The sequence below is a fragment of the Macrobrachium nipponense genome, chromosome 22 (assembly GCF_015104395.2).
Source record: "Macrobrachium nipponense isolate FS-2020 chromosome 22, ASM1510439v2, whole genome shotgun sequence".
NCBI lineage: Eukaryota > Metazoa > Arthropoda > Malacostraca > Decapoda > Palaemonidae > Macrobrachium > Macrobrachium nipponense.
This window is the reverse complement of record NC_087213.1, coordinates 52,757,104-52,769,603: the sequence shown is the minus strand read 5'-3', so window position 1 is coordinate 52,769,603 and position 12,500 is coordinate 52,757,104. Positions and strand designations below refer to the sequence as shown.

At 39.3% G+C, this 12,500-nt stretch overlaps 1 protein-coding gene across 3 annotated transcripts in view; it reads right to left on the bottom strand.

The window, feature by feature from the left end:
• Window positions 1-12,500, bottom strand: part of LOC135198639 (uncharacterized) — a 314,250-nt gene that overhangs the window by 164,288 nt on the left and 137,462 nt on the right. For all 3 annotated transcript variants that reach the window (XM_064226412.1, XM_064226411.1, XM_064226413.1), the window contains one exon: window positions 790-998. In XM_064226412.1, the coding sequence (XP_064082482.1) occupies window positions 790-998 (209 nt within the window). The remainder of the gene's footprint in view (window positions 1-789; window positions 999-12,500) is intronic.

The following is a 12,500-nucleotide window of genomic DNA, read 5'->3' as shown; positions in this document are numbered from 1 at the left end:
AAGAAGAAGAAGGCATTTCGCTCACTCAGCGATTTGGGGTTTAAAAGAAATTTGGGCTTTTAAAAGTATTATCCTCTTAAGGCCCTTGCTTGGACGGATTGTGGGGGGGGGGGGGTCTGTTAGGATAGGGGGAGAGGAAGGTGTGGGGAGGAGATCCTAAGATCCTGAGATATGAGGTCGCCTTGCCTGCTTGTCCTGGAATTGAAACTTATGGGACCAGAGTCCAGAGCGATTAAAGTAGGGGTTTTGGGGGGGGAGAGGAGGAACAAATAAATGAGAGTGAGAGAGAGAAAGAGAGAGAGAGAGAGATTTACAAGGATTAGGATGTCTCAAAGACTTGTTAGTCCATCCGAGGAGACATCAAGTGCTCGCTTATCTCTACTATTCATTCACAGTGTCCTAATGATTCTGTCTAGATTTCTTTCAAACTTCCATACTGTTGCTGTTTACAACTTCTGGTAGCAGTTTATCCCACGTGCCACATATCTTGCAAGTGAAGAAGTTCCCACAATGGGATGCGTTGCATCTCTTCAGTTCTAGTTTCCATCCATTATTTCCTGTCTGGAAGAGTTTACTGTCTACTTTTGTTACGCCTTTCTGTATTTTGAATGTTTCTATTACTTGTCCTCGCAATCGTCGTGTTTCTAAGCCATACGTGTTCAGGCTCTCTAGTCGTCTTTGGTAACTTATTTGCCTCAGAGAGAGAGAGAGAGAGAGAGAGAGAGAGAGAGAGAGAGAGAGAGAGAGAGAGAGAGAGAGAGAGAGAGAAAGCTTTCTTCTTCTCCTTACCGTGACAGAGAACTTAAGGCTGGGCTTGATGTTGATGGGCCGGTTCCTTTCCGTGGGAACGTAACGGTAGAACTCGGTACCGTTATGGTACCACTTCAGGGAGTAGAGCCTCGTCGACCGCAGGTCGTAGGAGCAGCTGAGGGTGGCCTGGCCGCCCGCGAAGGCGTACAGGGGCACGTCCACCCCGCGGAGGAGGTTACCTGCGGCACCTGTCCAGGGAAGAGGAAGAAAATGAAGAGAAATGAGTGGATGCGAACGACACTTGACAGGGAGGAAGATAATAGGGATATTTTCGGTTTGAGGGTAAAAAAAACAAAAAAGCGAAGTTATATAAAGAGGACATTTTCGGTTGGAGGGTAAAAAAAAGGAAGTTATATAACAGGGATATATATTTCGGTTTGAGGGAAAAAAATAGGAAGTTCTATAATGAGGACATTTTCGGTTTGAGGGTAAAAAAACTAGGAAGTTCTATAATGAGGACATTTTCGGTTTGAGGGTAAAAAAAAAATAGGAAGTTCTATAATGAGGACATTTTCGGTTTGAGGGTAAAAAAAATAGGAAGTTATATAATGAGGACATTTTCGGTTTGAGGGTAAACAAAAAAAAATAGGAAGTCATATAATGGGGACACTTTTAGTTTGAGGGTAAAAAAAAAAAAGGAAAAAAAACTGGAAGTGTATAAGGACTCTTTCGGTTTGAGAGCAAAAAAAAAAATAAAAACAAGAAAACATCATGAAGATTAAGACATCCCAGTTTGAGGTTAAAAAAAGGGAACGAAAAAAATGAAGACTTTCAGTTTGAGGATACAAATAAATTTCATAAAAACTCATGAGGAAGTTCATGAGCATATTTTCTGTTTGTAGATAAAATAAAACACAGACAATAAAATATCATGAAGATAATGAAGACTTTCAGTTTGAGGATAAAAAAAAATTTACATAAAAACTCGTATAGGAAGTTAATGAGTATATTTTCGGTTTGTAGATAAAAAATAAAGACAAGAAAATCTCATTAAGATGATGAAGACTTTCAGTTTGAGGATTAAAAACAAATACATAAAAACTCATGAGGAAGTTAATGACCATATTTTCAGTTTGAAGATAAAAAAAATGCAAGGAAAAAAACCTAAGAATGTCAATGAAACAGACAGGGAATATCATAAGTCATTTGCAAAGGGTTGTAATGCTCTTCCTGTTAGAAAACACGAAAATAAAAGAAAGAGAAAAACATACAAGTAATAAATGACCCTCGCACACAAGAGGGGTCGTGAGGTTTTTTTTCGGCGAGAGAGACGAGGATTAATCAAATTTGCGAGAGGGAGAGAAATAATAATCGGTGATAATTGCACATATTTACCGATACAACTGGCCTTCAAGAGACATCACGACGATGGAAAAAATAATGGATAATAACATTCCAATAAGAACTAAATTTTATTCTCTTGCTATTTTCACATTTCCACCTACTTATATATTTTTTCCTTTATCTCTTTCACTCGTTTCTTCTCTCTTCTCCTCCAATTTCTATCTGTTACGGTCCGTATCTAGCCATCACTCCTTTTAGCTCTCTTTTTCACTTTGCACCCCTTCGGTTTTCTCTCCCTAATCCCAAAGTACAATAAGAGCGTCTTATAGCTATCGCCATTTTTCTACTCTTTATCCCAAGGAGACCCCACTGGGGTCCTTCCAGGGAGCCAGTGGAATCATTGCAGTCCTTCCAGCCCTTCCAGAGTCCCTCCAGCCCTTCCTAAGTCATTCCAGCCCTTCCAGAGTCCTTCCAGCCCCTCCTAAGTCATTCCAGCCTTTCCAGAGCCTTCTAGCCCTTCCAGAGTTCTTCCAATCCATTCCGGAGTCCTTCCAGAGTCATTCCAGCCCTTCCAGAGTCCTTCCAGCCCTTCCATAGTCCTTCCAGTCCTTCCCAAGTCATTCTAGCCCTTCCAGAGTCATTCCAGCCCTTCCAGAGTCCTTCTAGCCCTTCCAGAGTCCTTCTAGCCCTTCCAATGTCCTTCTAGCCTTTCCAGAGCTCTTCCAGCCCTTACAGTCATTCCAGCATTTCCAGAGTCCTTCTAGCCCTTCCAGAGTCCTTACAGCCTTCCAGAGTCTTTCCAGTCCTTCCAGGGTCCTTCCAGTCCTTCCGGGGTCCTACTAGCCCATCCGGAGTTCTTCCAACCCTTCCAGAGTCATTCTAGCCCTTCCAATGTCCTTCTAGCCCTTCCAGAGTTTTTCCAGCCCTTCCGGGGTCCTTCAAGCCCTTCCAGAGTCCTAGTCTCTATTACAGGCAAGCCTCGTGCGGCCCCCCCCCCTGAAACTAATTTGCTTTGTGTCACTTAGCGAGTATCATCACTCCAAGTTTTATTCTCATCCCCATTGCTTTTTCTAAGACCCTTTTTCACCTTATTTCTTCTTCTTCTTCTTTCTTCTTCTTCTTCTTCTTCTTCTTCTTCTTCTTCTGCCTCGTTAATTGAATGTATGTGTGTGTGTGTGAGTTGTCCTTTCATCTTTTCTCTCTTTTTTTCCTCTTTTTCCATTTTCCGTCTTACACCAGCATTTTTTCCCTCCGCATGGAATTGTGTTATGCGCTTTCAGTTGATCATTCCTCTCTCTCTCTCTCTCTCTCTCTCTCTCTCTCTCTCTCCCTTGCTGTTGGAATCGTGCAAACGTGTGCTCCCCTTCAGAGGAACTCCTCCTTTTATTGGGATCAAATTCCCCTTCTGTCCTTCTCCAGCAGTCTGCTCCCTTCGGATGACCTACACCCCTGAAATATCCGCCGCTGTTTCCAAAGGAATACAGAATAAACGACCTTTCCTCTACTCTCTCTCTCTTTCTCTCTCTCCACGGAAATATTGACGCTGCTGGCCTCTTGCCCCTATCTTTCGCCTTCTCTCTCTCTCTCTACTTATCTCCTCTCTCTTCTCTCTCCCTGTCTCATCCCTTTCCACGGGCCCCCTGGAAGACCTCGCCACCTCCCGAAAACTTTTCCTCTAATAGTCTTGTCCCTGGGCAGCCCTCTCATTTCCTTAAACACTTTCCTCGTCTCGGGCGCTGGGAGTCTCACCATACGCCTCTGCTACTAGACTTTTCCGCCTTTCCTTGGAAGGTTTCTCTACTCCCAAAGCATTTTTTTTATCTTCTTGGAGGATTCACCATTATTCCAGACCACTTTTCCAGTCACTGGAAGATTCATCAGTATTTCAGAACGCTTTTCACCATTGGAAGATTCATCACTATTCAAGAACACTTTTCCTGTCATTAGAAGATTCATCAGTATTCCAGAACACTTTTCCAGTAAATGGACGATTTCGCAGAATTCCAGAACATTTTTCCAGTCACTGGAAGATTCGTTAGCGTATCAAAACACATTTATAGCCATTGGAAGATTCCTCACTATCCGAGAACCTTTTTCCAGTCACTGGAAGACTCCTCACCGTATCAGAACACATTTCCAGTTACTGGAAAATTTCTCACTATTCCAGAACACTTTCCAGTCACTGGAAGATTCCTCAGTATTCCAGAACACTTTTCCAGCTACTGGAAGCTTCCTTAGTATTCCAGAACACTTTTCCAGTCACTGGAACGTTCATCAATTCCAATCATACGTTTCCATTTCTTAGAAGGCAATTTATCTCACTCTACAATTGTCCCTCTACCAGGGAGGTTACACGAAACCCCTTTACCATCTTACCTCTGCCTGGAAGATTACACCAATCATTATTAGAATCTTCCCTCTCCCTGGAAGGCTACACCAGTCTCCTTTACAATCTCCCTTTTCTCTGGAGGGTTCACAAGTCTCCCCTTATTGGTTTTCTCTTTCCCTGGAAGCTGAACCAGGAAGACTTTCCAGGTCCTACAACGCTTTCCACATGCCCCTGGAAGTCATCCAACGCTTTCCATTGCCCCTGGAAGATTCCTCAGGTCCTCCAACGCTTTCCATTTCCCCTGGAAGACTCTCCAGGTCCTCCAACGCTTTCCATTGCCCCTGGAAGACTCTCCAGGTCCTCCAACGCTTTCCATTGCCCCTGGAAGATTCTTCAGGTCCTCCAACGCTTTCCATTGCCCCTAGAAGAATCTCCAGGTCCTCCAACGCTTTCCATTGCCCCTGGAAGATTCTTCAGGTCCTCCAACGCTTTCCATTGCCCCTGGAAGATTCTTCAGGTCCCCCAACGCTTTCCATTGCCCCTGGAAGACTCTCCAGGTCCTCCACCGCTTTCCATTGCCCCTGGAAGATTCTTCAGGTCTTCCAACGCTTTCCATTCCCCCTGGAAGACTCTCCAGGTCCTCCAACACTTTCAATTACCCCTGGAAGATTCTTCAGGTCCTCCAACGCTTTCCATTGCCCCTGGAAGGAAGATTCTTCAGGTCTTCCAACGCTTTCCAGTGCCCCTGGAAGACTCATCAGTTTCTCAACTCTCTCCATCTTCTCATGTTTTCATGGAGGGCCGTTCCATTTCCTCAACATTTTTCTCCGCCACGAGATAGCAACCTCCAACACTTGCCTACCTCCAAAGTTTTCCAGGGAGAACTCTTCCTTCCATCCGAACCAGTTATCATCCCCTCATCTCCTCCTCCTCCTCCTCTTCTTCTTCTTCTTCTTTTACTTCTTCGTTGACAGGACCCTCCTCTCTCGCGTGCCTCTGCTCTGGAAGTGACTGATTGACAGGAAGTGACCCCGTAGGGCGAGAACAAAGGACGAACCTGGTTTGATAAATGCCAATATTCGGCCTTTCTAAAACGACCTTTCCCAGTCCACCCCCCCCCCCCCCCCCGTCTTCCCAGTGTTTGTCGCACAACGGTTCTGCTGCTGTTATCAAATAACTTGGAAGAAGTTACTGAATAACTTGTCGGAAGTTCCAGGCCGAATATGTTATGAATTTCCATAGAGTGGTGCGATAAAGTTATTGGAATTAGTGAGTCAGTATACATGTGTATGTCCTTATACACACACACACATATATATATATATGTATGTATAATATATATATATATATATATATATATATATCTATATATACTATATACGTATATATATTGGGGATACAATCCACAATGATGTAAAATCCTTCTGTAGTTAAAATATATATTTTTCTTGTAACAGGAATCTATGGCTAATGAGTTCCTGTGCAAGAAATATATATTTCTTTAAACTACAGAAGGATTTTACATCATTGTGGATTGTATCCCCATTTACTTAGAGGGATACAACATAGTACCTAGCTCCTGCATATATATACACATACGTAAAATACAAAATACAATTCTAATTACATCAGCCCGGCTCCACTTAACCCAAATGACCTGGACCAACGTTAAGCGAGGTCACTCTCGAAATAAAAACAAAAACAATTTGGAATGACATTTTTTTGTCAATTTTCTGCTGTTTAAACCCGGCAATAAACTTGTTAGCCGAGGACAGGATGAGATGGAAGTGACAAAAATGATAGCATTTGACGACTAATTACCTAATTGCTTTGCAAGTAAATTTTGTTTCTTATCTTAATGAGTCCTTTTTCAGGGGAAATTTTATAATAATAATAATAATAATAAAATAATAATAATAATAATAATAATAATAATAATAATAATAATAATAATAATAATAATATTAATAATGATATTTTTTTTTTTTTTTTTTTTGTTTTGCTCTATCACAGTCCCTCCAATTCGACTGGGTGGTATTTTATAGTGTGGGGTTCCGGGTTGCATCCTGCCTCCTTAGGAGTCCATCACTTTCTTACTATGTGTGCCGTTTCTAGGATCACACTCTTCTGCATGAGACCTGGAGCTACTTCAGCCTCTAGTTTTTCTAGATTCCTTTTCAGGGATCTTGGGATCGTGCCTAGTGCTCCTATGATTATGGGGTACGATTTCCACTGGCATATCCCATATCCTTCTTATTTCTATTTTCAGATCTTGATACTTATCAATTTTTTCCCTCTCTTTCTCTTCAACTCTGGTGTCCCATGGTATTTGCGACATCAATGAGTGATACTTTCTTCTTGACTTTGTCAGTCAACGTCACGTCTGGTCTATTTGCACGGTATCACCCTATCCGTTCTGATACCATAGTCCCAGAGGATCTTTGCCTGATCGTTTTCTATCACTCCTCACGGTTGGTGCTCGTACCACTTATTACTGCAAGGTAGCTGATGTTTCTTGCACAGGCTCCAGTGGAGGGCTTTTGCCACTGAATCATGCCTCTTTTTGTACTGGTTCTGTGCAAGTGCCGGGCATTCACTTGCTAATGGGTTTATGGATAATAACTATTATTATTATTATTATTATTATTAATCTATTAGTTTATTTTATTATTATTATTATTATTATTATTATTATTATTATTATTATTATTATTATTATTATTATTATTATTTTTGCTATCACAAGGTCCTCTAATTCGACTGGGTGGTATTTTATAATGTGGGGTTCCTGGCTGCATCCTGCCTCCTTAGGAGTCCATCACTTTCCTTACTATGTGCGCCGTTTCTAGGATCACACTCTCCTGCATGAGTCCTGGGGCTACTTCAGCCTCTAGTTTTTCCAGATTCCTTTTCAGGGATCTTGGGATCGTGCCTAGTTGTTCGTATGATTATGGGTACAATTTCCACTGGCATATCCCATATCCTTCTTATTTCTATGTTCAGATCTTGTATTATATCCATTTTTCCCTCTCTTTCTCTTCAACTCTGGTGTCCCATGTATTGCGACATCAATGAGTGATACATTCTTCTGATTTTGTCAATCAACGTCACGTCTGGTCTATTTGCACGTTACCACCCTATCTGTTCTGGATACCATAGGTCCTAGAGGATCTTTGCCTGATCGTTTTCTATCACTCCTTCAGGTTGGTGTTTCGTTACCACTTATTACTTCAAGGTAGCTGGTGTTTCTTGCACAGGCTCCAGTGGAGGGCTTTTGCTACTGAATCATGCCTCTTTCTGTACTGGTTCTGTGCAAGTGCCGGACATTCGCTTGCTATGTGGTTTATGGTTTCATTTTTCGTATTGCATTTCCTACATATGGCAGAGATGTTATTTCCATCTACCGTTCTTTGGACATATCTGGTTCTTCATGAGCTCTCCCCTCAGTAGCCATTGCCACGTGTCATCGCTGGCTAGTTCTCTAGTCTGTCTCATGTATTGTCTGTGCATTGGTTTGTTGTGCCATTCCTCTGTTCTGCTTGTCTTTCTCCTGTCTCTGTATATTTCTGGGTCTTCGTCTACTTTTATCAGTCCTTCTTCCGAGCAGCTCTGAGCCACTCGTCTTCACTGGTCTTCATATATTGCCCCAGTGCTCTGTTCTCGATGTTGACGCAGTCCTCTATGTTTAGTAGTCCCTCCCTCCTTCCTTTCGTGTTATGTATAGTCTGTCCGTATTTGCTCTTGGGTGTAGTGCTTTGTGTATTGTCATATGTTTCCTCGTTTTCTGGTCTATGCTGCGAAGTTCTGCCTTCATCCATTCCACTATTCCTGCGCTGTATCTGATTACTGGCACTGCCCATGTGTTTATGGCTTTTATCATATTTCCGGCGTTGAGTTTTGACTTGGAGTATTGCCTTGAGTTCTCTGCATATATTCTTTCCTGATCGTGTCCTTCATCTCTTGATGTTTTATATCCCCTCCTTCCATTATTCCCAGGTATTGTATCCCGTCTCATCTATGTGTTTGGTATTGTTCCCATCTGGTAGTTTTTATTCCTTCAGTCCTTGTTACTTTGCCCTTTTGTATAAGTTGACTAAGGCACATTTTTCTATTTCCAAACTCCATTCTGATGTGCCCCAGATACAATCCTTACAGTCTGGTATTAGGGTATCTATTTCCTTGATACTCTTACCATACAGCTTGATGTCGTCCATGAACATCAGATAGGTTAATTCTGTTGCCTCTTTTCTTGAGTTGGTACACAGCATGCCATCTTCTGCAGTACTTTGTCATGGGAATCATGGTTACTACGAAGGAATAGTGCGGACAGTGAGATCTTCCCTCCTGGAAATATTAACCCTCTGCTAGTCTTATTCCAGAGAATTATTATTATTTGCTTATTATTCTTATTATTGATTATTATTGTTTTATTATTATTATTATTATTATTATTATTATTATTATATTATTATTATTATTTATTATTATTCTTTATCATCGAAAAATAATGGCTATTTCGTCGGCGTTTATTTTATATAGAAGTTTCTCTTTTCTTCTTATTACTGACTTCTTCTGTACTCAAATTGGCAATTAAACACAAAATGGGGTATTCATGTAAAAAACGTGGTATTTGTCAAATTGAATATATTATACAAAATGCAGTATACAAATTGGATCTTAAGTCTAATCATTGTCGATTAAGCTTAAGATGCAATTTGTATACTGCATTTTGTATGATTTATTCAATTTGACAAATGCCACGTCTTAATAGTCAATTTGAGTACAATAGAAAAGTCAGTAATAAGAAGAATAGAGAAACTTCTATACAAAATAACGCAGCTGAAATAGCCATTATTTTCAATAATAATAATAATAATGAATAATAATAATATAATAATAATAATAATAATAATAATAATAATAATAATAATAATAATAATAATAATAATATATTACGAAATTACAAAGAAAATCTTTTACGAAATTAAAATTAAAATATATTGAGAAATAACCAAGAAAATATATTACTAAATTACGTAAAAAATATATTATGAAATCCAGCAGTAAACATACTACGATATATTTCGAAATCACGAAGGAAATATATTACGATATCACGAATATACATTTTTATGGCGACGACGACACACACACACACACATAGTGAAATATGCAGCGCAGTTCCCGTAGACTTTCACGAACTCAACCAATTTGAAACCTCCAGATTAAATGTAAGTAATTCGACTGCCGGAGCAAAATTATCTACAATTATCATCACCTGTCAGCATTGTGACAATTTTACTTCTTGCACCGTTTGCATTTGCATATCTTCCTCTTTCCATTGATGCGTTACGTCGCTAAACCCATCGGCGACCAAAAACTCAAACGCCCTAACGAATCTAGCTCGCTTTCACCTGCAATTATTATTTTAGAATAATTAACGATGAAGCTAAAAAAAATAATAAAAAAAGACCATTCACCCGTCAACCGGATTCGTCGAATAACAGAATGAATTGAATTAACATCGAGGAAGTTATAAATATAACGAATAACAGAGTTATTAGGGCTATTATCGAGAAAGGTAAAAATAGGGACCAGTAACTCGCCAAACAGACTTGCTAAATAACAGAATTATTATTATTATTATTATTATTATTATTATTATTATTATTATTATTATTATTATTGATTATTATTATTATTATTATTATTATTATACAGAAGATGATGAACCCTATTCATAAGGAACAAGCCCATCAAAGAGGCCAATGACTCGAAATTCAAGCTTCCAAAGAATATTATTATTATTATTATTATTATTATTATTATTATTTATTATTATTATTATTATTATATTATTATATTATATTGGTATTAACTCTTCATTTAAGCAGATTTTATTAAATTTAATTGGCATTGTAGCAGCAATTAAATTCAATAAAAATATATTATTATTATTATTATTATTATTATTATTTTATTATTATTATTATTATTATTATTATTATTATTATCCACATAATGAATGAAGAAGAACATACATTCGGAACAGGCCCACCAAGGTGGCCGCTGCCTCGAAATTCAAGTCTTCCTGAAGAACACGCCAATATTTGCAAAAAAAGAAAAAAAAAAAACTACGAGCGAGAAGAGATACTACAACCCTCGCATTCGGACAATTAGGAGAATCATTTGCAGTTGCAGTAATTGGGGGTGGGGAAATGAAATTATCCGGCCCGGGATTATGGAAATGAGACGGCAGTTGCCAACTAGCCAATTTCACCTCGGGATTATTCCAGTCTCTCTCGGCGTCTCCCCCGATAGAAATTGATGCGCTCCCGTCAACTCGGCCGCGCGGCGGACTGCAAGCGCTGCTGATAGGGAGCGGATGTGCTATTCTGTTCAATTCGTTGCGTACATATATATATATATATATATATATATATATATATATATATATATATATATAGAGAGAGAGAGAGAGAGAGAGAGAGAGAGAGAGAGAGAGAGAGACTATAACTAAAGCAGATCAGACATCTAGTAAAAGTTTAAAAAAAGTTTAATGAAAAAAAACAAATAAAATAAACTGCAACATCAATAATTCTCTCTTGTGTTTTTCCGTGCATGGGAAAAAAAATCCGATGCAATGACTCCGCCTCTATAATGAGGGCAGGTTATAGGACGTAAGCGCAGGAGGTAATCAAAGGGAAATTCAAGGAGATTACAGAGAAGTAGTATTTTTGCGGAGGTAATTTTGCGAAAGACGTAATTAGCGACTCGAGAAGAAGTAGAACGAAGAACGAATTGGAGCGAAGTGAGAAGCGAAGATGAAGAGGAAAGAGGAAGAAGGAGAAGAAGAAGAAGAGAAAAGAAGAAGAAGAAGAAAAAGATGAAGAAGAAGACAAGAATGAGAAGAATAAAAGAAGGAAGAAGAAGAAGAAGAAGAAGAAGAAGGAGAAAAAGAAGAAGAAGAAGAAGAAGAAGAAGGAAGAAGAAGAGGAAGAAGAAGAAGAAGAAGAGGAGGAAACTTTGTTTACATCAGACGTTCCTCATCGCTGTCTACCTCCCACGATGAGACTTGGGAAGTAGAAGTATTGTTTCTCAAGTATCAAAAAACAAAAAAAAGCTCCAAGTAATGTTTCTCATTCTTCTCTTTCGACAGATTTATTCGGGGTTTTACGAGGAAAGTTTCTCCGCCGTAAAAAGTTCCAGAAAAGCAGCTAAAAAAAGGGTTGCTTTTTGTTTAAAAAAAAAAAAAAAGAAGTAAAAAATGCGCATCGGCGGCATCAAATAGATCTACCTTTCGGTGGCCTCGGTATAACGCTGTATGAGTCGCGGCCCAAGAGACCTTAACTAAGGCCCGTTGGTAGCCTGGCCTATATCATTGCCAGACGTACGATGACGGCTATATTTAACCTTAAATAAAATAAAAACTACTTACGCTAGAGGGCTGCAAATTTAGTAGTGAGATTGGACGTTTGATGATCGAACGTTGGTAAATGCAGCCCTCTAGCTCAGTAGGTTTTAAAGATCCGAAGTTTGAACAGACAAAAGCCACTTCAATAGTTTTCTTTTACAGACAACTAGAAGAGTTGCTTTTTGTTAAATGATTGAAATCAGTTTAATCACACAATGTTCTGGAAGTATTTGGAAAGATGTACATCAGCTTTTAAATGATTATTCAGTAAATTTATTTGCGTTTTTTTTAATTCATCCATTTGATGTTCCTAAATTTCAAGTAATAATAATAATAATAATAATAATAATAATAATAATGGATAACGAAAAAATTTCTCGTGCCCAGTTACGTCAAAAAAATAATCACAAGACGATATGATTAGGCGTCCGATTTCGTGAGACCGACCCTAAACCCCCCCCCCCCCCCCCCCCCACCCCCCCCCCTCCACTCCACGCCGTCCAGTGACCTGGCTTCCCAACCTTATCATTACCAGAAAGGTGTAGATTAAACCAGGTCGTCACGCCCGACTTATATATATTTTAAAAGTAGGATTAATTACGAACAGACAACCGTTGACGCTCATTCAAATATAAAATAAATACAAGAGACGACACATGACGA